At 36.5% G+C, this 27,414-nt stretch overlaps 1 protein-coding gene across 1 annotated transcript in view; it reads right to left on the bottom strand.

Moving 5' to 3' along the window:
• Nucleotides 1-27,414, bottom strand: part of LOC111512836 (orexin/Hypocretin receptor type 1) — a 409,012-nt gene that overhangs the window by 315,295 nt on the left and 66,303 nt on the right. Inside the window, exon 2 of the mRNA XM_074178302.1 lies at nt 8,598-9,252. Coding sequence (XP_074034403.1) covers nt 8,598-9,200 — 603 coding nt within the window. The 5' untranslated portion in view covers nt 9,201-9,252. The remainder of the gene's footprint in view (nt 1-8,597; nt 9,253-27,414) is intronic.

The following is a 27,414-nucleotide window of genomic DNA, read 5'->3' as shown; positions in this document are numbered from 1 at the left end:
AGGAACGTATGGTTCGCAAATCTGTTTCAGCACGTCGATAGATATACTTTCAAAGAATATAATCTGAGATTTTCGTCAACAAACTATTTTTGATAAGTGAGGAATTTGATATTTCGTGGATGAGTCTTTCCTGGGCATTCGGTATTGTTCAACGCAGGATATTTCAAATGACATACTTTTTACAAGTCATAAAATTTTTACCGAGAAACCAATTTTCCAGTTCCCATACGCTACCTGTTTCAGTACAAATGAATTTTTCCTGAATAGAATTATACTCTTATTTTACATGTTTTTCGGCATTAATGCTTGTATAGGGACAGTTGGCTGATAGAATGAGTTTATATAGAATGCTGACTCATTTGTTCGACATGTTTCAATAATATATCATGTTTTTAAAATGATAACATCGAAATCCCGGTGAAATCCCTAATAATTGCAATCTGGCAACACTGTTCGCAAATCTCATTCTAAACCCTGTTCGATTGTCCTTCGTCCTAAACTGTGGATGGAAAGTTGTGGGTAACTTCACACTCAACAGTTCAGCCTCGAGAACAAGAACGATTCGGGACGGTTCAAGACAGTTTACGATCATTTCGCAGTAGAAACCAGAACAGAGGATTCATCAGTCCGAAATTATCCTCAATAAACCAGAACGCTTTATATCATCTGCGTATGATCCTGACGTCCTAGAACCTGAATTTCGTAGAACCAGAACGAACCTGACGACTGATTTGAGATGTGAATATGAGAGTGGGGGCTATATGGGGAAGCTACTGAATACATCCGACGTTGGGGCGCCGATTTCGAAAAGTTATATGGAATTTTCTACGGCAGAAGAATGTCACCCTCCACGTGTCGTCGCAGGGTTAAACTAGGTGACGCCAACTCCATTATTGATTTGATCCTTTTTCAACCTTCCATAGATACCTCAGGCTATCGTTCGCGTATGTGCAAAAGTATTAAAAATATATTGTTACAATCGTGACCAATATTCGAATTCTATTTAATATCGACCATCCCTGTATATAATTTGCTGCGATAGTCATGGAAACACAAAAGCAATTATTTGAAATGAAGTATTTTTAGTGAAACATCCTTTCTTATCTAATTTCTGCATTTATGGGAAGTTTTATGTGAGCGATTTGGAAGTCAGTAATGGCTGCACTAACGTCTCTCTCTCTCTTCTTTTCAGCACAATGGCCCATAACTTTCATTACAAATAATTGCTTATTTTGCGACAGGACATTAAAAGATTATACGATGTGAAGTGTCACAGATATCATCTGAATGTAATTTAGTTGTGAAATGTTTCCGGACTGTATAGGCATAATTTTTTTGAAAATTCATTATGAGGAAGTAGTTGTTTTCCGGTTGACATTTACAAGAATCCACTGTCTCGGTACGGTAGAAGAGATGAATGTTTCGAAATTCCATTTCGAAATATTCATTTTTTATTTGCGAGGTCTGTTTAAAAAATAAAATCAATCAAACTACTCATTTATTCATCAATTTCAATGTTTCCCCTTCAAAAGGAGTCTCTCTCAGATGAAATACACTCATGCCAGCGTTTTATCCAATCCTCGAAGGAGTTCTGATATACACTTTTGTATGCCTCTGAGCTCTCTCACCGATTCGGTTTTCAACTTCTCGTCGCAAAACACCGTCGTTTCATGGATCTCTTCAATTTTGGGAACAGGAAAAAGTCACAGGGGAAAAGTTTGTGGGGCATAATTACGGTGTTGTTTATGGCCAAAAAATCACGAACAAGCAATGTCGAGTGAACAGGTGTACATTATCACAATACAAAAGCCAATAATTGCTTTTCCACAAAACCGGATTTTTTCTTTGTACTGCTTCTTACAAACGGCACATAACTTCAAAATGATACTCCTTTTCGACCGTGGCGGGTTGGCTGTCCTTGTTCATCTTTCACTGCCTGAACCACTGTCAGCGGGGCTGGATACGGGAATGACAGAGTCACGTGTGGTTCTGTTATTCCCTAACTGAATGGCATCTCAACGATGACTCAATCCTAAGGTGTGTGTATCCGTGCCGTGAGGATGAAAGACACTGAGCCTATCAGCTGTCTCTACAGAACCTTCGAGATACCGGGCACCCTCTCGTCGTAGCATCGCCTTGTTACGGTGATGCGGGGCGCTGCCGTGATTGACCTTCTTTCCCTATCTACACGTGGGACTTTCATGGACAGAGTAAACTTAAAAATTATTTCTGACGCTGAGTCTACAGAGGAGATGGATTTCGAGCTCACGACTCCAAATGACCTCCCTGTATATTCAGATCAGGAGCGAGTATACAGAGGAGATGGATGTCGAGCTTGCGACTCCAACTGACCTCCCTGTAAATTTAGATCAGCAGCGAAAGCTTCTCAAATCTCCAACTCCTGATCCAATGACTGAAACTTAATAAAGATAAGGTTCGGTGGTGCAGCAACGACTGAGTCGTCTCCTTAAGAGCTGGGTTCCTTATGGAACCGCCTTACACGAAATTCTTAAGCAGCGTACGCAGAATCTGTCTCATGTGCAGGAACAAATCCCCCATGAGCAGGTTAGAAAAAGTTTGTGCTAAAGTTGTGATTCATCAAAACCAGAGCCCTGCACGGTTGAATCTAAGGCATCGTCAGGTGTAGTTGACGTGCAAAAACCTCCATTCGGGAAAGTTGTCGCAGGTATCAAGGAGGGAATCTTGCACCTTGACTATCCGACTACTTCATTGACGATGAAACAGCAGAGCATCTACTTTGTGGCTGCCTCGCTGGGAAACGAATCAGGTTTTAAGACTTCAGCAGAGCCGTACTCTTACCAGCTGACCTGAGAGACCACAATAAACCCTTGCGGGTTGCGGTGGAGGGTTGAATAGACCCCAATCACTTTGTACCTAACCTAACATAACCTAACCTTTTCGACCGTACGACCATGTGGCAAGAACTCCTGATGCACTACGCCACGGTGATCAAACGAAACAGTAAGTAACTTGGCGTCCTTTGTTGGTCTTGGCTCTCCTGGGCTCTTCTATTGAGACAATTGGACATTGGTTTCGATGCCATAACCTTATATCCATGATTCGTCACCAGTTATGATCCTTTTGAGCAAATCTGGACCGCCGTTGATGTCATTCAACAAATAGTGAGCGATACTCATGCGACGATTTTTTGATAAAATTCAACGATTTTGAATCGAACATTGCTGCCACAGGTTTCATGCTCAAAATTTTCAATACATGGGTTTGTTTCATACTATGGAAAACCATGCTGGTTTGCTTATAGACTGATCGAGTTAGGGGTATATTATACTCATCAAGCCTAATCGGTCCCAAGATCTCTTTATATTTGCAGAAAAAAAAAAACAATTCGAAAAGCAAGAATTTGAATTGGCCGCGTATATGTTGACCAATAATATTGATCGTGTCTAGAGCGGAGTTGCCAAGTGTATCGGTTTTTAATATCCAATCACAGATCTGATGATCCAATTTGACAGACGCCATTTTTGTTGTTATTGTTGTCAACTCGATGTGAATACAACTGTTAGAATTACCTAGTTGAAGAACTTTTTTTTTGTAAAAGGTAGTTCTCAGCGGGTGCCTATTTTGCTGCATATTCCGTGTCATTAGTTTAGATTCCGAAAAATATTTTTTCAGACTATTTCTGGATTCAATTTTACCATTACTACCACTAAAATTGTTATAGTATGTTTCATAACTAGTTGTAAAAACAGTTCATCCATATCTACCAGACAAAAAGTTTTTCAGTGTTCCTAAAAACGAAACTCTCAGAGATCTATGATTTTCTTCAGTTGGCCGAGCCAAAATAAAAATTAAATCAAAACTTTCCATCCTTCGATAAAAGACAAAGTCTGAAATGAATGTCATATAAATAAAAGGGACCTACTAAATATACCACCTACCGTTTCAATTTTTCATTCTTCATTTCGGTACCGTATTGCAAATTTTTCAAGAAAAATTCACCGATCATTTCAAAATCGATTCTTGTAAGTTGTCGGAGTCAGCTTTAACAAAACAAGGCTCAACATTCATTTTGAAATCATTTTAACAAAAATACAAAGTTGTGTGTGGAAACCATCGACATTAGAAAGATCACATTGTCGGATACACTACAGAGGGCGCTGGCTGACTGGATGATAATATGGCTAATATACAATAACGTTGAATTTTTTTTTTGGTGGGTAGCATGAATGCATGATTGATTTATTTTATTAGGGTTCATGAGCATTCGAAAACCATTTGAAAATACAGCTCATTGAATTCTATTCAGAATCATATTTAGATATAATTTGTACTATATCAGTTATCAAGGCAAATATTATTGTCCATTTTTATAATCAATTCGTGGATTCGAGCGATCTTATTATTGTATAATAACTGGTTTGCTGGCTTCATTCTTAAAAATAATGAATTAATGAATTCATTTTCTCAAGAAAATGGAGTACCCATATAACAATCTATTGGTTTATTCGGCATTGAAAATGTATGTCATATCGGATCCATTCTGGTTGTTTTTGTAACATTCAGTTTCAACTTTTTCTTAGCTGACAGCTCGCGTAGGAACAATTTGTTTTTTTATCGAGTTTAGTTTGTGTGTGTTTCAAAAGTGTTTCAAAGATATATTTGAATATTAATATGGTGCATTCTTGTGCTGATTTTAATTGTGCGGAAAGGCATAAGAAAACAGAAAGCGCATTGGTTTATAGGCGAGTTATTTCATATAACGAGTTTAGGTGTGTGTATGTAGGAATCGTTTTTTTATAATGAATTGCATGATGATGTACTTCACTATTTGTGATTATAAGGTTTACTAAGTATGTTGGTTGCAATTTATTTATTATTTCAAATATAAATATCATAATTTGATAATACAATCGTTGAGAAATACCTTAGACCACAGAGCATATCATGCATAGGTGCCATTCTATTGCAGAGTAATATTATTCGCATTCCATGATTTTGTAATTTTTGTAATTGATTTAATTTGTTCTGATTGAAGAGATATAAGAGAGTCCCGCAAAAATCGTAATGAGGTTTTATTATGCAATTATAGCACGTTATTTTGGCATACATTGATAATACAGATGCCACTCTAAAAAAACAGTTTCTTTGATATTTCGCTTATTACATAGTCAGCATGATCATTCAATGAAATTGTATTATCTACAATAATTTTAATTTTGACTGTGTTTCTCCCAATTTTATTTGGTTAATACTTTGTTGTAATGATCATCGCCTTAGTTTTAGTGATATTAAGTTTCAGTTTATTTATTCCAAGGTACAACTCAATATTATTTTTTCGTATAACGTAGGTATATATTAATGTATCTTCTGCAAATAAGTTGATCACATAATCACCATCTACGTAATTGATATCGTTTATAAAAATTAGAAATGGTAAAGGTCCTAATACACTACCTTGAGGAACTCCAAAATCATTCACTAACTCTTGTAAGTAGCACCTATTAATTTTTTTTATTTGACTCCGCAAACTCAGGTAACTTTTTATCCACTTGAAAACTACATCACCAATACCATAATATTTGAGCTTTTGGATTACTATATATCTGTCTATTGTTTCAAATGCCCTCCTTAAATCCAAGAATGTACAAACAACGTAATTATTTTTATACATTTTTTCTTTCCAATTTGTTATTGTGAACTGTAATGCAACCTCACACTAATGTTTTATTCTGAAACCTGACTGACAACCTAAAAGTAACCTGTTTTCATCAAAGTATTTGTTGAGTTCCTCATACACTGCTAATTCCAATAATTTTTCAAGGGTTGGAAGAGTATTGATAGGACGAAAATAACATGCTCTATGAGTACTATTTATTTTTGGTATTGGTATTACTGTGCTTATTTTAAAGTGTTATTCATTTTCAGTGGAATACAAAACAGGACAAACTCAAAAAGAGTATTCACAAATGATGAGGTGAAAATAACGATAAATGATAATATGCAATATCGTGTTATGAACTGTGCAGTTCAGTTCAAATTACAATAATTAGATATGAAAATGCTGATTGTATGAACGTTTGAGATATGTGGTGAAGGTTGCGAGGGAATTAGATAAGATATCAATCTCTATTGATTTGGATATGGAGTTGTAGGATTTACAACACCTATTTAGAGGAGAATTCAAATAGTTATTAGTTTTACTTTGATTTATTTGGAATGAATATAATCCTCTGGTACAGTACAGAGGTACATTTATCAAAAGTTGGTTCAATATAGAACTGCTGCCCAAACAATTTATTGTTTTATATAGGAACTTAATATCAGCTCTTTGGCGTCTATCCGCCAAAGATATCAGAGTGAGATTATTAAAGAATTTTCTATTGATGTAGGTGACGAATTTGCTTTGTATAGAGTCAAGCCTTTCAATATACAAGATATACAGGAGGTTCCAAATAACTGAAGCAGAACTCAGCTGACTATTTACATAAGCCATGTAAAGTGTACGAACAGAGTTAGTATTACGGAAGTCGTGACAATTCCTGATCAGAAATCCAACAGCCTAAGTCCTTGACTTCAGATTTTTTCTTTAGTTGTTGTTTGTGTATGTGATATTGGTGGTGGTAAATATTTTTGTTTCTTGTAAATGTAATAGAGTGGAATTTTTTAAGATTAAGGAATAAAGAGTTTTTCTCGCAGAATTTCATAAGATTATTGATGTCGTTCTGAATGAGGAGTGAATCGTTTGAACATGTCACAGTATGAAATACTTTCAAGTCGTCAGCATACATTAAAAAATCGCAGTAGGATAAAAAACTAGGTATATCGTTGATATATATGTTGAAAAGAAGAGGCCCCAGATGGGAGCCTTGAGGGACTCTGGAAGTAATATTAATGAATCTAGAACTAAATTTTTCCAGAGTGACTGCCTGAGACCTATTTGTAATATACGACTGAAACCATCTTAGCAGATCACCGTGTATACCGATTTCCGCCAGCTTGTCGAGTGAAGTTGCATGATCTATCTTTTCGAATGCCTTGCTGAAATCGGTATAGATGGCATCAACCTGGAAGCCTTTATACATGCTCTTTAAGATATATTCAGTACAAATAAATAAATTGGTTCCAATCGAGCGATGTTTTACAAATCCATGCTGTTCATTATTGATTAGGGATCCAACATCAAAGTATATACAAATGATTGATTTAAAAAGTTTGGAAATTGAGCAGAGTTTCGATATAGGGCGATAGTTTTCATACAATAACTTATTTCCAGTTTTGAAGATGGGAACTATGAGCCTTCTTTGATATACTCATTGAATAAAATAAATAGGATATGAGACATTTCTTGAGCGCATTGTTTTAAGAAGCAAGTGTATATACGGTCCACGCCAGGTGATTTCTGAGGAAGATCCAGTATCTTTCTCAGAATAGTATTTTGAGGGATGTGAGAAATTGAAGTGGAGAAATTGTCCTGTTTGAAGAGACGTATTAATAAAGTTCAGTATAACATGCCCCAAGGTGTTGAATGTCTCTTTTAGAAATAGACTGTTCATTATCTCAAATCTAATAATTTAATTTATTGAAAATATTATATTTTTCAACTGCGGCAAGTCTATCTGTTTGAAATAATTCAATTTACAATTTACTATGTCGAAACTGAACTCTAGTCTGACTGAGAATTTATAGTGCTTATAATTTTACCTATACTACTGACAAAATATTCAAAGAATGCATTAGCAATACTTTGTTTGAATTTCTTATAAGCTAAATCTCTTTCCTTTGCTTTGATTTCCAATTCACTATCATAGTATGAGACTTGATTTGAGTTTATGTTAACAGTATGTTCTAGTGCTACCTGATCAACATTATCTAGACAGTTTTTTGTTATATTCTCCAATATCAACATCAACGTTAACTGAATTCAAATTCCAGTTACAGGACAATAGCTCAGTGTTTATGTTATGATAGGTATCTACGTTATTTTTCTAATTTGCTTGAATGTTTCCCCTAACGTGATATTTGCATTACAGAAATTTACAGATATGATGGAGTCAGTTAGTTTTGGATTATCATGAACAATTGCTCGATTAGAATCAATATTTGTTACAACGTGATCTATAAGAGTGGAGCTATGCTGCGTACACCGTGTCTTTGTATTTACAATTTGATCTACTCCATACATATTGAATAAATGTTTGACCTTTTTGGTAGAGAAGTAATCACCTCATAGTCCATATTGAAGTCGCCAATCATGAGGCATTTTTTTCTTATAAAGTATGTCTTCAGAATGTCCTCTAATGTGTCAAAAAATGTTCCATGATTCGAGCTTGGAGAATGGTAGATACCACCGATGTGCCACTTTTGTGACTTTATCTTTACACTTATAAATTGTATCCAAAAGTTTCCATCCACAATTTCAGGTTTGATAACTCTATAATCTATTCCTACTCAGATAATAATCTTATCGATCAGTCATGAATCTTCTGTTTTATAGTTTTGCAAATGACTTAAAATTTTGATAGGATGCCATATCTTTCGCTCATTCGTAAAATATAGAATAAATGAACCATTGTAGGTATTCAGGACAAACGAAATTTTAAAACTATTCAACATACCTGTAAATACAGTACGATTTTGCACATCGCTGCTCCAAACCACCATGTACTGGTCACATCCCAAACTACCGAAGGAGGCAGACAAAACAAAATCACCAAAAAATCTGCCATGGCCAAGTTCACAATGAAATAGTTAGTCACTGTCCGCATGCTATGGTTCCTGTAGACCGCGACACAAACTAAACAGTTCCCTACTAGTCCCACCACAAACACAACGCAGTGAAAAAAAATCAGCGCCCATGTCCAAGATTTGGGGTAAATGAACTCCAAAATTTCATCAGTGGTCGGCTCATCCAGTTCATCATCGAGTTGAGAATTATTGGTAGAGTTCAGGAAGTTCAGGAGTTCGAATTTTTGTGTTCCCACAAGTATATCACCATAACTGTCAGAAGAAGTCTTATCAGATAACTGGGAGTAAAGTTTCAATGAGGATATATTGTTTTTCTTAGATATCCACTGTCCACTTTTATTTATATCAACATTGGAATCAATACTGACGTTTGAATTTCCTCGAAAGACAGGTCTAGATCTTTGGGAAATACTTTCCTGGAAACACAGTACTTGAAGAAGGAATATGAATTGGAAGCACCTCATGTCTATCATAACAGATATCTATTGCTTGGAGATAATTATCTGATGATACTGCATTTGTTTCCTGGAACAAAGAATATATTGTCAAAATAGTCAGTTCTCACATTTTTACACTTCGAATAATTGACTCATTCAACATGAATCGTGATTGCTGAAATATATTGAAAATGGATAGTAACACAAATGAGGTGAATGAAATATTGGTTCAGAATTATCAGACCTTTGTTTTCGCTGAAATTGTAGCTGGTTGTTTATTTACAGAAGCAGTTTTTTCATTCTATGTTCAAGTTCCACAATGAAAATATATCCCAATATCTCGGGAGTAGTACGATAAACTTGAAACCAGAGCCCAAAACCAAAGCATTCGTGATTCAACACCAGACATCAAAATTGTGACTCGCCATGATTCTCATCAGTGGTTTTGAGCTGGGCAACTGTCCTCATATTACAAACTCGAGTGGATGAAGAAATTGGCTTTATACCTTTTGATAATTGTAAAGTCAGTATTCTGTCTCAGATACCATCTTCGCGAGGAGATATGAGGATAATAAAACAGGGACAAAGGAAGCGTGAAAGGGGCGAATAGGGAACAGATTACTTGAGAAGATTGGTGATCCAGGGAAGAAATGATAAGAATGAAAGAAAGGATCAGCAAAAAATGGCAAAGAGAGCGAGATACAGAAATAATTGGACAGCCGCGCTACAGATTCTGTGGGACAGTTGGAAATGACATGTTGGCCCTGACGCGGAAATGCAATACCAACCATAAAGGCTATGTATTCTAGTATTTGTAGTTTCGAGAATAGACAGATTCATTGCGTCTGTGCATCATAGAATTTATTCGCCTCGGCCAGCCATGAGATTGTTCATAAAATTCATTTGCGGGTTCTTCGCTAGACGCATCGTCAGGAAAATATTCACTCATCAGAGAAATTAGTTGGGAATACATTGGCGAAATATGGTTCGGACTTCCATTGTCTAATATATAATATGATTTGAAATCCCTGAAACAACTATGAAAGAGGAATTAAAAATGAATAGCTGAAAAAAACAATTATATTAAGCAAAAATAACCTGTAATGAAATAATAGTGAGATAAAATACAAGTAAAAATAAAACGATTGAAAAAAAATAAAGAAGAATAAAGAATAAATAGCCTCTTAGTTTCACCGATATAGGATATCCGGTAAATGCAATTCTTGGAATCGCAGTCCGCGTTTGGTGGCCTGGTTTTCGTGAGGCTGCTATGGATAGTGTTACCGGATCTGAAGCAGGTTCTGATGTTGTACTTGGGATCGATTCTTTTTATCCTCTCCGATAGTCCTCTGATGTAGGGAAGTACAAGCACTGGTTGTGACGGCATCTCTTCCTTGCGAGGTTCCTGCTGTCTTTCAGCCAAAGTCTTTTCCACCATCGCTTTGGAGTAGCTATTCCGTTGAAGATAATTTTTGATGATGTCCAGTTCCTTCTCGAGACCTTCCTTCGTATCACAGAGCCCGAAAGCACGGTCTAATGGAGTCTTGAGTCGATTGATGGTGATTGGTGATTGAATTCGTGGTTCAGATACTGAACCGTGTGAGTGGGTTGTTGAAGGTGTCGTCAACATATATCAACCAGACTCGAGGTTTCTTGTGGGCTTCTCCATAATGGAACCATGGGAACACTGAACTAGACGCCTTCCTGAAACACATCAATAGCACGAGACCTTCCATCACTTTCACAATGGAATTGCTATTCTTAGACGTTTTGGTGAAGAGGACCGACACTAAGTAGGAAACATCTGTATACCGATAACCCTCTCACACGGGACAGTATCTGAACCACGAATCCAAACATCATCAATCGACTGAAAGAGGAATCATCAAGACTCTATTAGACCGTGCTTTCGGGCTCTGTAATACGAAGACATCATCAAAAATGATCTTCAACGGAATGGCTACTCCAAAGCTATAGTACAAAAAACTTTGGCTAAAAGACAACAGGAACATCGCAAGGAAGAGATGCCGTCACAGCCAGTGCTTTCACTTCCCTACATCAGAGGATTATCGGAGAGGATAAGAAGAATTGGTTCCAAGTACATCATCAGAAACAGCTTCAGATCCGAACAGCCTCACGAAAACCAAGCCACCAAACGCGGACTGCGATTCCAAGAATTGCATTTACTGGATACCCTGTGAGTGGTGAAACTAAGAGGCCATTGAATGTTCGCATTGCCGAGTACGAGAAAAACACACAGCGAGGGGAAACCAGCAAATCAGGAATAGCAGACCATGTTTGGACCCATCAACACAACATCGAGTGGTCCCACGCTGAGATCATACACAGAGAGGAACATTGGTTTGAGAGAAAATTCAAGGAAGCCGCATACATGCTGTCCAACAACGTTTTCAACCAAGCTAGTGTAGAGATACGCAACATATGAAAACCCATTATCAAGCGAAAAATGGCCAACTCTCGCCAAACGGTTATCTCCCACTGAAACAGTGAAGCGGAATAAAATGGAAAGCGGGGATAAGTGAAAGTACTCGAACAACCCATAAATAGTCACTTCTCGAAGGAATCAATCCAGTCATCATCCGAAGACGATTGTAGATACTAACAATCGAAATGTCGTGAACTAACGTGACTTGGAATCTCTTAACTTTTTATTTTTATTTTCATTTTTATTTCTCCATTTTTTGTTCAATCGTTTCATTTTTACTTGTATTTCATCTCACTATTATTTCATTTCAGGTTATTTTTGCTTGATGTAATTTTTATTTTCAGCTATCCATTTTTAATTCTTTTTTTGTAGTTGTTTCAGGAATATCAAATCTTTTATATATTAGAGAATGGAAGTCCGAACTAGTGAAATTCAAGTTTGGCAAATCGAGATCACCTGAGAGGAAGAATAACTTCTTGCGATTGATTGAGGGAGGTAACGAAACATTATGACAAGGGTAACCGCGGATTCTGGATATGTCTTTCTCGCTTTGGAAGTCAATCGTTCGAGGAATTTTTGGAAGATAGTCTTCCTGGACTTTGAAGAGTGTTCGCGGAGTCTTGATCCGAGGCAGTGATCTCAACGGAGTTTGCGAAGCTTTGAGACTTGAAGATACACTTCCTGGGTTAAATTTTTGAGAACAGTTGTCATCGGGGAGTCGAGTGAAAAATAAGGTAGCGATCACGAGCGGGTTATGGAAGATAGTTTTCTGGGTTGAATATTCGAAGAGTTAAGTTTCGCTACGATACTTTTTTGGGTAAACTACAGGATTACAGGGACAAGCTAGAGAAAAACCGGAGTGAGGTAAATGTACATGTGGAATAACCATTTTATGAATTTTTAAAAAGGAGTTAGCCATTAAAATCAGTACCTATACAGAGTGGATCTAATAGGTATTTGGGTCATAGTTAGGTAGCGGTCAGGAATTATCGGCCAAGTCATTCTCGTATATGCTAGGAATTTACTGCGAAAGCACAAAATTTGAGTTCTATTCGATATTTGATCAGTATAATATTTTTGGTTTTCTGTTTGTTGTATCATTTTTGTATCTATCATTGTTGTATCTATCATTGGATATAGTAGTTTAAGATTTAGAGCCGGTTTTTATTTCAAAATCTAGCATAGTTACCTTTTGGAAAGAAGTGTCTGCGAATTCTGAAAATCTTTCTCAAACTGCAACCAAAGACCTCCATTTCGGGGGGGGCGCCGAACTCAAGATTCTTTCGTAATTGCTTCAATACGTATTATAATATTTGTGTCTACGGAGGGATTTCAAATATATAAGTTTAGTTTCCACAAGTGGTGACGACAGGTGGGATCATCACAAGGGGTGACAAATGAATAAAGAAAATACCGGAACAGCTCACTGGTGACCCAGTAAGATTCCAGTCATTACAGAAGGCCACTCAGCTGGTTCCTAGGCATGGAAAATTTGGCGGCTACCTTTTGAAGTTTGGCTCTAGACCCAAAGAACCATGTTCATGGCTGGGGTGAATTTGAAACAGTTGAAAATGTAATATTTTGATGTCTAGAGGTAGAGACAGTGGACTGGAAAAAACGGAAAGAACGAAAGAAAAATAATAGCGATCTGTAAGCTGCGCGGGCAAAATGAAGTGGATAACGAAAGGTTTTCCTACGGTTATGCATGGGCAGAGCATGTGGTGAAGGATGGAAGAATAGATTAGGGTCTCCTAGGAAATAAATACTTCCATATGGACACTGAATTATATAGAAGATTCTTTTCTCTACTCAGTTTGTACTTCAAACATTCGTTGTGGAATAAAAATCAGATATCATTCACATGAGTTCTACTTTGTATGAATGATAACAAATTGCACTTACATGGAACACTGTCATCTTTTTTTATTTGTATCGAGATGGAGTAGTAGAAAGCCAAAAACCCCTTCAATTCATGTAAAATATATCCTTCACATTTCCAGAATCTTGTTTGAGAAAATAAATGTCATGATTATTCGAATATAATTGATTCAAAAGGATCAAAAGATCAATATCTCAAACCAATGACAGTTTTAATAATATTTCTGGCAATTTCTATCGAAGTCTCAATTATGTCCGTATCAGCATCTTCTTGTATCTTTGAGTATTTTTCGATTGTTTATATTTTCTCAAAACATTTTTCAGACCATCAGAAAGTAGAGATTTCCACGAACAAAAAGCACACAAACCTTTTGCAAACAAGCTGATATTTTGATGCAAGAATTTCGATTGAAAATTAGGGAGCTTTTTGATATTTTATCAAAATATAGTGAGAAAATAAATATTTTATATGTGTATTTGTGACATAAAAAGGTAATTTTTCACCGAATTTCGTAAAAAAAAATTAAAAAAAACAACATATTCAACTTTTCCATTTAACTTTTTTCCATAGGACTTGTAGTTTGGTCGAAATTCGAGATAAAACTTTCTTTACCCTTAAAAACTCACCCTCTCCCACTTCCCGAACTCGGATCGTCCGTAATTTATTTTTCCTTTCATTTTTATCACATTCTCTTTCTTTTTTAATGGGTTTTATCCTACTATTATTTTTTCTCTTCTTACCATTTTTGAAGGCTCCAGCCTTCCGTTTCGAGAGCTCCTGAAAACGCCCCTAAATTGTTCACCACATGTTCAAATCAATTTTTCATAAGAAGGATTAAGTTATTCTATAGTTTTCATTTTCAATTCGACTATAATCCGCTAACAATAACCATCACCCAACAAGACATGAACTAAATTGTGAAGTTCCACCTGTCAAAGTGAAAAGGGTGCGGTGTCTGAAATTCATTGTTAACTTTGAATAATGTTCCTTCATGAAGCCTGATATTGAAATATAATGGATGATTTGAATACATCAGAGCGATTCTGCACTCCGACTGAGGCCTGAACGTGATTGACCTTCGAGGAGGTTACTTTGAACACCCTCAGAGCTATTTTCATCTAGTTCATCGTTTTATGAAATGATAACAGATCATTTTCGTGGCATTTTTGGGAAAAGATGGTGTATTTCTATTCTATATTAATGACTTATACAAAACATTTCACTCTAAAATATCATTTTATTCCAAACTGATATTAGTTCGGTCAAATTAGACCAAAAAATAAGAGTAAAGCTACCTAAATTTCCACCAAGCTGAAAATCAGTAAAGTTATTCAAATTATGATTATAAATAAAATTTGAAAGTTCCCCGTCTTCTCCCTGAATGGAAAAAATTTTAATCAAGATCAAAGGTCAAAAAAATTCGTCCTGAACCAACTCTGGGGGTACCAAAATCATTGGTACGAAACCAGATTAGGACATGGACCAATAAGAAGCACACAGAGTACTGGACAAAAGTACCTGGCAACAAACACAGTAGAACCTTCGTTAGGGAACCGTCCGAGAAAAGAACCGATGAACTACTTCAATATAGTAGGGATCGCCTCAGAATAATTACAGGGTTACTAACCGGTCATTGTCCGCTTAGAGGACACCTGAATGAAATGGGGCTGTGCAACGGACACCTCAGCTGCAGAATATGCAGCGAAGGGATAGAATGCGAATGTGAGGCAGTGAATTACAGGAGGCAGGCAATATATGGACGTACAAAATGACGCCCAGAAGAATATGACGAACATCCAACACGGAACCGGTACAAACTAGTACAGGGAACCAGACTGATGGAATGGGTGTCATGAGAAGATGAGAGAATGAACGACATAAGCCCAAGAGGCTGCAGTATTTTCTGGAGACTTGGACTGAATGGACAAGTCAGACAGCTCCCAAGATACAAAAAAAAAGTCAATCACAGCAGATTTCTATTGTGAGAAGCTCGACAAAATTCACCAAAAATGACGTCAGCAGCTGCCAACACTTGTCAACACGACAACGCTCTTTCACATGTTTCACAAATCACGTTCAAAAATCAAACGAATTGAACGTTGCATTTCTGCCTCATCACCATACTCCCCAGACCTGTCACCACGAGACTAATATTTTTTAAGTATTTCGGTAAACCTATTGCCAATCAGGATCTGGCAAAAACGGACTTCGTCGAATGAACCGAATCTCGAGCACACAATTTTCATACTGACGGAATTACCAGACTTGTTTTAAGTTGGCAAATGACGCTGATTTCGTTTGAATTGAATAAATATTCACTGAGATATCACAGTTTGAAGTAGACTCATAAAAACGGACAAAACTTTTGAAACAACCTAATATCACCGGTTATGAAGGAATTACATTGGCTGCAACTAGAGAACAGTGCTTTTACTCACAAAGAGCCAGGAAGTTGGAATGCCACATTATTGAACAAATTGAAAACTTTCTCGAATATCAATAGCTTTTCCACAAGAAACAGGTCGGTCCTGGTCATTCACGAACACTGATATTATGTTTTTATTATCAGCTTACAGCTGAATTCTGCAATCTCCTGACCAGTGAATTCAGATCCTACACAATGAGAAACTTAAACAAAAAGATTCAATTTGCATTTGTTTGATTACCTCACTTTTCCCTCGTTGACCGTGGATCATTTGTCGAAATGAAACGATTTGGTGACCGAATAATAATTATATTTCGCGACTGTATGTATGTATTGTATTTCTTTTACTTTGGGGGTCAAGTTTGAAATCAGCTTTGCCTGCACTCCGCTCATTCACCTTAATATTCTTTGTATGCTTGTAACATCAGATGCATGAATACGTTTTATTATTATAATCATTTTTAATCTAGTTTTGCCTCTTCCCCCTGATCCCCGATACATTCGGGAAAATGTGCCAGCATTATCAACGAACAACCACTTCCAACACCGTGAAGTAAGTGATCATTGGGTCCGGGAATCATGTGCCCTGAGCAAGCGCAGTGAGCCAAAATGACAGCCTTTTGAATTTGTTCGGCTGATATTTCTGCCCAAGTGCGGCAAGCCGACATGATTTTGAGATTCGACAGGGCATCATTCCACCAAGGAGTCCAATAATCAGAACAACTGTCTTGACAGAGTGATCTGAATAGAGTCTGCTGAGTTCAAAGAGAAAATCTCGATATTTTATCCGTTTTTCCTCCTCTTTTCTGACGATATTCGTCTCGCCAGGAGCTGATAACTCCATGACAAATATCGTTTTGCTCTGGTGGTCGAGAAGGACTACATCAGGCTTATTAGCTTGTATGAGCCTAAGGGTGGGGAACGAATAGTGCCAATAAATTCGGCACTGCTCGTTATCACAACGGATTCAATATCTCCTGGAGGGCAACATCGGTGTCTCGTCGAAACTGTAAGAGTGCCGTATGTGGTAAAAAAGCACTCTCAGGGCCGCGTTATGTATATGGAAATGGAGTGGGACCGCACTTAATATTAAATAATACAGCACCTTTTCTTGACCTAACGATAATTCAAGAAACGCGATCGGTTTCAGAATACAAATGGTATTACGGACCATTTGCTGGTAGCTTACAAAGTAAGAGTAGACGGACAAAAGGTAGGTCCCAAGATTTGTACACATATACTTTTCAAAAACTTCGATGCTGATCTGTTATTTTTTTGATTAATTTTCTGACAAATATTTTTGATAGGTATGCACATTATAAAACATCAAGGGTAACAAAACCTAGAGCCCTATGGTTGACTGAAACAATACAACAAATGATTAGTACAAGAGACAAAGCTTTGAAAAAATATAAAAAAGACAAAATCTCCAGCACATTTACGATTTAATAAAGATATGCGCAACTATGTTAACGGTGCAACAAAACGTGAAAAAAAGGTTACTGTTATAAGTTTGAGAATTTTGAGTTTCTAGAAGTTATTGACGTATTTGTTTACACAACTATTTGTGAGATCAGTACAAGTACTACGGGATGTGAATTGAACTTGATATAATAATTATATATCTTTCTGAAAACTTTTATCCTTATGTGTGGAAGACTGCAGTGATTAAGGTTTTGCCGAAAAAAAGTTATATTACTGAGTTTACAGACTTGCGTGGAATCAGTATTTTATCAACATTATCAAAAGTTTCAGAAAAGTCAATGGAATTACAGTTAATAGAATATAATAATAATAATAATAGTATTTATTTGTAGTTTCATATAAATACAATAAAAATACAATATATGAAAATGATTTAAAAAAAACTACAAATAAGGCTAGAAACAACATGTACCGGAAGGGTGCTGTTGATCTTAGTTCTAGCCTGGTAGAAAGAAAAAACTAACCGAGAGAAAAAACAAAGAATAAATAAGATATAAAAAAGAGGAAGGAGAGAGAGGAAAGAGAGAGAGAGAAAACATGTTAAATTTATTACTGAAAATTTTTCAGAAGTATAAAATCTATGAAATCCATGGCTTTATGATTGAGCAGCGATGAGATATTTTTTGTAACAGCACTTTAATGAAGAAACTTTACTAACTTTATATTTTTGTGGAATATTATTGTACAAACTATATATATATTATAACTGAAAGATCGTCGATATAGAGTGGTTCGATGGGGCGGTGGAGAAAGTAACCCTTCAAACCTCAAATTTAGAGTGTGTACATCGCTACGAAATCTTATTTTGATATACAAATATGATGGACATTTGTTAATCAATATTTTATGAAAGAGGGTAGCCCAGTATAAAACACGTGCATTTTCCATAGTTAACCAATTGGTTTCCTTAAGTTTATATGAAATTCCGTCATATTTTCTAATAATATATATATATATATATATATATATATATACCTAAGACATGATTTTTGAACTCTCTCAATTCTTAAAATATCTTTTTTATCCAGGCATGAACCATACACTACATCAGAATATGCAAAATGACTCCACACAAGAGCATTTGTTAATTTTATTTTCAAACTTATTGATAATAAATGACGATGAGGATAAAGCATTTTCAAACTCATGTAACTTCTTTGAATACATTTTGTGACATGTCTTGTAAACCTTAAATTCACGTCCATTTCGTTACCTAAATTTTTTGCCATGTTCGTGGGGCATATTACTGTATCACCAATAACAATATTAATATGTCTCTCCACCAAGCTACGATTAGTACCAAAAACAAGCAGATTAGTTTTGTTTGAATTAATTTTGAGATTATGAGCTTCAGATGCTGAAATAAGACGAGCTAAATCTTCATTCAATTTTTGATTAGCAGTAGCAACGTCATTAGGGTTAAATGATAGATATAGTTGAGTGTCATCCGCATACATATGTGAATTACAATGTCTTAAAACAAAAACTAGATCACAAGTGTATATGCAAAATAATAAGGGTCCAAGTATAGATTCCAGAGGCACTCCAAATTTAATAAATTCACTGCTTGATTTTCCCTTCGAAGTTTCTACAAACTGTGAACGATCTTTAACATAGCTTTTAATTTAATTTATAGCAGGTTCAGAGAACCCGATGAAGTTCAAAATTGCAAATAAAATTGGATAACTAATAGTATCAAAAGCTTTGGAGAAGTCTATAAGTATCAAAGCAGTCGTGTTACCTTTGTCTGCAGCTTCCAAAATATCATCAGTTATTTTCAAGAGAGCAGTTGTACAGCTGTGTTCTTTACGAAATCCCGACTGGTTGACTGGTAAAGTATTAAAGGAATTTAAAAAGCATTTGATTTGAAAACTCATTATTTTTTCCAATACTTTTGAACAAGTAGGTAGCAGACTAATGGGGCGCAGATCATTAAGAGTATTTGGATTAGATATTTCAGGAAGAGCCAGTATTTTAGAAATCTTCCACATTTCAGGAAATATATTATTTTGCAAACATGAATTTATTATATTAGTGAGATATGGTAGTATTATAGGACAGCAAAGAAGTAACATATCTATATTAATTCATCTGAACCTATGGCTCTTGTTTTTATTTCTAAAATACATTTGTAAACAATATTTTCTGTTACCGGCTCAAAACGAAATTTGTCAGTAGACATATTATTTTTTGAAGTACTGTTATAATAATTCAATAACTCATTATTAGGTACAAAATGTTGGTCGAAATTACTCAAAAACATTTATTGATTTTAATAGGATCATTAAGTCTTTCTGGCAAGTTATTTTTTTACGAGAATATATGTTAAGATTTTTAAGTTTATTCCACAATAATTTACTATTATGGTTACCACTTATAACCTGACTAAGATATGCTTTTTTCTCATTTCTTATCATGATATTGGTTTGGTTTCTTAGCATTTTATAATAGTTCCAATCCGTAACGTTCTTAGTTTTTTTGAATTTTTTAAGAGCTTTATCCCTTAGACCTGTTATCAGTTTCACATTGTCAGTGAGCCACGGTTGTTGAACCTTTCTCACTTTTACTTTTTTTACTGGCGCAACAGTATCAAATATGAGAAGCATCAAATCAGTAAAATATTTTATTTCTGACCGGGATATTATAAGCTTATATCGTCATAGTTACGCTATCAATAAAGAGGGTCATAACTCCCTTGGGACATTATAGATTTTATAATTCCCTCTACCTTTCACAAGTAAAAATAAATAGAAAAGAAAACTGAACCATATTTTATTTATTCACGTGTATCGAAGAAATTTACAGTTGTGGATGAAAAAGAGTTCTCCGCTTTGCCTTTATTAAGACTTTATATGTCTTTGCGTCCTAAAGGTATTGAACGATTTTTTTTGAGCTTCCGACAAAATAAATGTACATCTCAGCCAATTGGAAAAAACATGTTTGGGAAAATCCCCAGCAAAATCGCAATGTATTTAGGATTGCCAAACTCATCTTCCTATACGGGACATTGCCTTCGTCGCACTTCTTTTAGCATTGACCATTGAGTCCATAAAGAATTCGGACTATACGTTTCTGACTGAAACGAATAAACACAATTACTACCAAATCTACCGAAAAACATAGAAAATTCCTTACCAGTTCTTGAAAATATGCCAGAAATACAGTTTCAGTGACATCTTTTGGCATAACATCTTTCCGTGTCAGCCAGTCCAGATATATCTTGTATTCTTTTTGGTATACGGCTTCACTTTTCGATGGAATTAATGATTCTCTTGCTTGTTCAGCTTTTTTCAAAATATCCTCCATTATATTTGGGGTAGAAAACACGTTTTCACCGCAAACACAGCTTGATAACAAAGTTCTGTTTATAAACAAGTAACATAGCAACAACCTAGCAACAAGAAAACTCTACTATAATCAACGGTACCTGATTCAAATATACCGGGAAGGTAATGAATTGGTACATTTTTCCGTTTCAAAAATGAACAAAATTTTATTGAAATCGGTCAGAAATAAAATTATCTATGTACCACGGGAATTAATGAGCCTTAATAACCTCAGGCAATTGCTGTCCCTCGGGCCAGAGGCCCTCGGGACGCAAACTTTGCCATCGGTAATTAAGGCCCTCCTAATTCCCTTGATACATAAATAACTATAACCTTGTCATTAACATCCTGAAAAAACAAAATGTCATCAAAGGGTGATAGTAACAGCAGCTGCAGCAAATTATCTCTATCGATTCGCTTGAAATTTCTATATGTAAAAAACTGTTCCTCATTTCTATAATTTTCATGATGAATTGCACCGAACACTAAATTATGATCGGAAATGTGAGATGTGTCCTGAGTGCCGTAGTGATTAACTGTTGCTTCATTGGATACTATAATAACGTCAAGTAAAGTTGACGTAACGTCAGTGATTCTTGTTGGCGTATCAATTAATTGTTTTAAATTAAAGCTATCAATGCAGTCTAAACATTTTTCTGTATTATTTTCAGCAAGACACAAGAGATCTTGAGAGAAACTCATTGGTGTCAAATATACAGTCTAGATTCAGAAAAGGTCATAGTTGTACAACTGCACGGATCAGGGTAAGTGCACGATATTGGTTCTCCTCGATTTCAGCAGAGCATTCGATACCATGAATCATAAACTCCTACTAAATATATTGCATTATATGTTGATATCTGATAACACTGTCAAACTAATGGGCAATTATCTCGATTAATCTAGAAGGTAGAGAGCAGCACGTTTGGTTGGATTCTAAAGTATCGAATAATCTGGAACTGAAGACAGGAGTACCACAAGGAACACTTTTGGGTCCATTGTCTTTACTATTCACTCGTTAACCTTGCTAAGGACACTTGAAACCTGTAATGTACATCTTTATGCGGACGACACTCAATTTTATGACAGTTTTTATGCAGGAGATGTCAAAGAAACCTAGGGAATCATAAACTCTGATATTAGACACGTTTTTGAACTAGTATCTCCACCCTCGCTTTCTATTAATACAGAAAAATCTAAAGTTATCATTCACATAAATGCAGATACACTTCATGTTTTTCCTGTTTGAGTGATTCAATACCAATAATAGTATGCTTAGTTCCACTGATCTTTATTCATGTATTCATATACTTGCTATGTTACTTCAATACCCATGCAGATACTTTTTTAGGTAAAGTGGAAAAACAGTTGAGCAGTTATTTGCATAGCTGCGAAAATTGAATTTTGCCTTTTACTATAATAGTTGTAGTTAGAACTTGATATGGTAATTTTAATTGTGGCTGTAGTAATGAAGACGTTTATTATTATTATTATTATTATGATTATTATTTTTTTTTTCAGCGTAGTGTGCGCTGGTTAGGTCCTATCCCCCGAAGTCTCGATACATTCGGGAGGGCGCGCCAGCATTATCAACCAATGACCACTCCCCACACCGTGGGGTAAGTAATCATTGGGTCCGAGACTCATATGCCCTGAGCAAGCGCATTGAGCCAAGAATGACAGCCTTCTGCATCTGTGTGGCTAAGATTTCTGCCTTAGTGCGGCAAGCCGGTATGATTTTAAGATTCGAGAGTAGAGAGGACATCATTCCACCAAGGACTCCAATAATCAGAACAACCATCTTTACGCACCAGAAGGCATTGAAGTAGCCGAACGTTATAAATTTCATTGTCGAAACCAGGGAATAAATGAATCGATTCGTGACTTTGTGGTCGCAATTAAGAAATTGTCCACGAAATGTAATTATGGCAATTTTCTCCATGAAGCCCTTCGAGACCAGTTAGTTTTTGGAATCTGGGACTCTGTGGTTAAAAAAGGTTGCTGTCTGAAAAAAACCTGACCTTTGAATCAGCAATAAAAATCGTTTCGGAGATAGAATTCGTGTTGGAACAAGCCAGGGTGATGGATGGGGAGCCGAGATTCGATGATGTCAATCAACTTCGTCCAGGAATCCACCCTGCCCGGCTCTTGAAGCCGCAAAACCAAGAAGATTTTCTGCTCAGTCGAAAGATGTTACTTCAGGGACATCGTCAACATCAGATAAGAAATATGATTCTGAACTTGAAAAACGTTTTTCTAAATGCAAAAATTTTGGTAAGTTCCACAGTAGTGATAAGAATGCATGTCCAGTTAGAGATTGGGAATGTTTCAACTGTAACAAGAAAGGTCATCTTGCAAAATTCTGTACAAAGCCAAAAAACACTAATTGTTTACAGCCCGCAAACATGGTGGACATTGATAATTGTGAGTCACTTCGTCTGCCTTTTGTACAAAAATTCTTTGTTAATAACATAGAGATTGATTTCGAAGTAGATACAGGATCATCTTATACGTTGATTCCAATTTATTTGTTCAAAATGTTTTTCAGGGATCTTAAAATCGAGAAAAGTAACCTGCAGCTCAAAGCTGTTAATAGCAAATCGTTATCGGTGTTCGGCAAGGTTTATGTTTCTTTGTGTTTTGAAGAAAAAAAATTTGACAAATTACCCTTGATCATTACAGGTGAAGAATTGAATCGCCCCTTGTTGGGTCGCGATTGGCTCTCTTCATTCAACCCAGATTGGAGGTCTTCTGTACTCATCAACCCAAATCAATCGTTGGAACCATTGACTGTAGACCTTGTTAAACCTGGACCGGAGGGGGTACGCTTTAGTAATAGTTTTGGAAAAAGTTCAGGCGTTCTTTCTATTGGATGCAATTGGATGAGAGATTATAAAGTTCGTTTCTCCAAAGTTTTCGGTGAATCGAATAACGAGCCTATTGAAAATTTTGAAGCGTTTGTTGTGTTGAAAGAAGGTGCAGTACCCATCTTTCATAGACCCTATAATATGCCTTATGCGCAACGAGCAGCAGTGTCTGAGGCACTAGCATCTGTTGAAAGTAAAGGTATTATCAGTAAGGTAGCACATAGCCAATGGGCTTCGCCAATAGTGTGTGTCAAGAAGCCAAACGTTAAAATTCGCTTGTGCGTGGATTTTAAAGTAACCTTGAACAAATACGTTTATTTGGATCACTATACTCTCCCTAAGTCACAAGACATTTTTCAGTCATTGGTGGGGCCCAAAGTTTTTTATGAGTTGAATTTGTCAAATGCTTATTTGTAACTAAACCGAGTTCATCAGCTGCTCGGGCAGCTGCTCTAAAGAGAAAGGCTGTAATTCCCGCTCTCTCATGGTCGGACACCATGCAGAGAAGGAGATCCGAACTCCGGATGCCTTTACATGCTCTATCCATTACCATTCTGTCATATAGAAACTCGAAACTCAAAGTTCACGGCCTTTCTGATGTCGGGGAAGTACAATGGTAAAATGGACGATTTGGGATGCAAACTCCTATGAAGATGCATCATTATTATTATTATTATTATCATCATCGAAGTGTTGTTGGTTTGTTATAGACAACTCAACCCTTGATGTATATCCAAATACAAAAGTATGAAGTCTATCTAAAGAAATGAACTTTAAACGTTCAAGCCATTCTCTAATATCCCTATTGATGGGGTTTTTCCCCTTGAATTCGAACTCCAATTATTCTTAACAAGAAAAACTCCAGTGTTTGCTGTTTATATTTATTGTTCACTTTCTCAGATAATTACGACACAACCTTCGTGGACTGTATGATATTTTACTCTCTTGAATGGCACAAGTGTTATTGTTAACACCACTTGAAAATATCTAAAACCCAACATGTGGCAAGGGTCAGAAATGTACCTACATACATAAGGGTGATGCAGTTGTTAGATAACGAGAAAACATTCGCCTACCAATACAAGACAGTAAATATTGCCAGATCTTGAACGTCTACACAAAATATAGAAAGTTATGATATTCTGAACACCTACACAGTAGGTTGAATGGACTGGCGCCTATCAGAAAACAACTACTCCCCTGGTTAATACCACGAAGGGCGTTGGATTATATCTGACAGGCGTCAGTGCACCAATCTTCACAGAAAATTTGCTGCATATGCAATTGGCAATACAACTAAAGAGTCGACCTTCAATTTTGAAACGGGCACACTTGCAGACCGGTTTCGAGCTCATTAGTACAAGCTGCCATAATTGAAAATCGGAATTCTCTCAGAGTATTTCATTCCTCTTCCTAAGTTGGAGCGAACAACAAAATGTCACTCCATCTAGTGGACGAGGTACTTACCAACTGTATATCCGTAATTTGCCCGACTTCTCTGGATAAGGCAGAAACACTTCCTTATTACTCAGTGGGCTATGCTTGAAGACTGGCAGTAAACAAATCTGATGAAATGAACTTCGAACGTTCAAGCCCGTCTCAAATATACCTACACAGTAGGTTGAATGGACTGACGCCTATCAGAAAACAACTAATCCACTGGCTAATACCACGAAGGGCGTTGGATACTATCCGACAGGAAGAGGAATGAAGGGCGTTGGATAATATCCGACAGGAAGAGGAATGAAATACTTTGAAAAAATTCCGATTTTCAGTTATGGAATATCAATTATGAGTGGCTAATGAGCTCAAAACCGGTCTGCAAGTTTGCCCGTTCCAAAATTAAAGGTCGACTCTTTTAGTTGTATTGCCAATTGCATAAGCAGGAAATTTTCTATGAAGAGTCCTGCACTGACGCCTGTCGGATATAATTCAACACCCTTCGTGGTATTAGCCAGGGGAGTAGTTGTTTTCTGATAGGCGTCAGTTCATTCAACCTACTGTGTACGTATATTCGAGACTAGCTTGAACGTTTAAAGTTCATTCCTTTAGATTTGTTTACTGCAAGTCTTCAAGCATAGCCCACTGACTAATAAGAAAGAATGGAGTTATAAAATCTTGGAACAGTGCGGTCATTCCAGAAATATGTCTAAGGCAATATTCTTCACACTTAAGTGTAGATTCTGGTCTATACAAGTCATATTATATATTCAGTTTTCTATATTTTTCATTACATTGTGACGTTCATTGAAGCTTGACTGTATTTCAACATTGATTTGTGATGCCTTCCAGATATTAGAGCGTATTAAGAGCGTATTATAGTAACGGATATTGAAAAATTTCAGTCTACAAAATTGAGGAAAATGATTTCTGAAAAACCTCTAAGCTATTACCATGTTTCAGACTGCGTTAATATATACTTCGATTAGCTCACGTAGATATCACACCAATTAGCAAAATTTGAAGCTACTCTAAGAATTAATTATCACAAGAAAAAACCTCGAGTGGTTTAGGAGAAGTGTTACCAGTTCATGATGAGCCTAATCAAGTTTATCCTTAACACTACATCAGTCACGAAGTTGTGATGGCCCATTAATTTTATGGCTTATGTTGGCGACAACTTTCTGAACACTATCGCAATATCTGTCTAGGTAGTTATCAACGTGAAAGACGGATTTCATTACAAAATGGAAGGATTAGGGAATCCTTGATGTCTGCGGTGGACGTCAAAGCGGTCGGGAAGATATTCCATACTACTAGCATTCCTTCAAATCGTTAGATAAAATCATTCGTTTTATTGCTTCATATTCTTTATATTCTTAATGTATCGAATATTCTCAATAGAACGGCTGGATGTTTGAAAACTCAGAGAAGAACATTTGTACCATTGTGGCTTACGATTAGATCAACTGGAAGAGCAATTCAACGTCAACATTTCTGTTCATCTTCGGATATTCACTGTTATTCCAATGTAATTGGTGGAAAATGATTGATACATTTTTATTATTATTTTTTTCCTCAAAAGTTGGGCCGGTTGGACCTTATTCCCGAAGCTCCGACAGATTCAGAGGACGCGCCGCCATTACCAATAAATAATCATTCCCCAAATCGTGATTTGAGTGATCTATGAGTCCAGAAGTGATGTGTCTCAAGTAAACGCAATGAATCTATGAATCAAGAATGACAGTCTTTTGCACTAAGGACTCCAACAATCAGAATATTCATTTCGAACAACTATTTCGAACCATATTCAACCCATCCGAAGCTGAAAACAGAACGACGAATATCGTTACACTTTGATGGTCGAGGAGAACTACATAATATTAACAATAAAAAGTCTATGGGACGCCGTGGACTTTTGAGTTTGGAGTGTCTACATGACAGAATGGTACTGGATGGAGCCTGTGAAGGCGTCAAGAGTTCGGATCCCCATCTCTATATGGTCCGTAACCAGGAGAGAGCAGAAATTGGAGCATTTCTCTCTAGGGCAGCTACACAAGCAGATGATGAACTCGGTATAGTATTCGACACTGAACGAGGTGATCACAACTCCGTCACCGAGTTGGAACTAGTTCTGTAGAAGGCTCATGTAAAAGCCGCAGAGATCACCTCACTTCTGCGGCAATACAAGTATGAGCCAATGCATGGGGTCTCTTCAATAACATTGAAGACCTTGGCTTATCAAAGCGCCTGACTTTCGCTTTCCTCAAGTCGAGTGGGCCGAGAAGTGCCGAATTTATTGGAACTATTCGTTCCTCACCCTCAGGCTCATACAAGCTAATAAGCCTGTTGTAGTTCTTCTTGACCACCAGAGCAAGACGA

This window comes from Leptinotarsa decemlineata, unplaced genomic scaffold (assembly GCF_025532065.1).
Source record: "Leptinotarsa decemlineata unplaced genomic scaffold, Ldec_3_MD MMD2_tig00003736_RagTag_RagTag, whole genome shotgun sequence".
NCBI lineage: Eukaryota > Metazoa > Arthropoda > Insecta > Coleoptera > Chrysomelidae > Leptinotarsa > Leptinotarsa decemlineata.
Note: the sequence above shows the minus strand (reverse complement) of the source record. Positions and strands in the feature narration are given on the sequence as shown.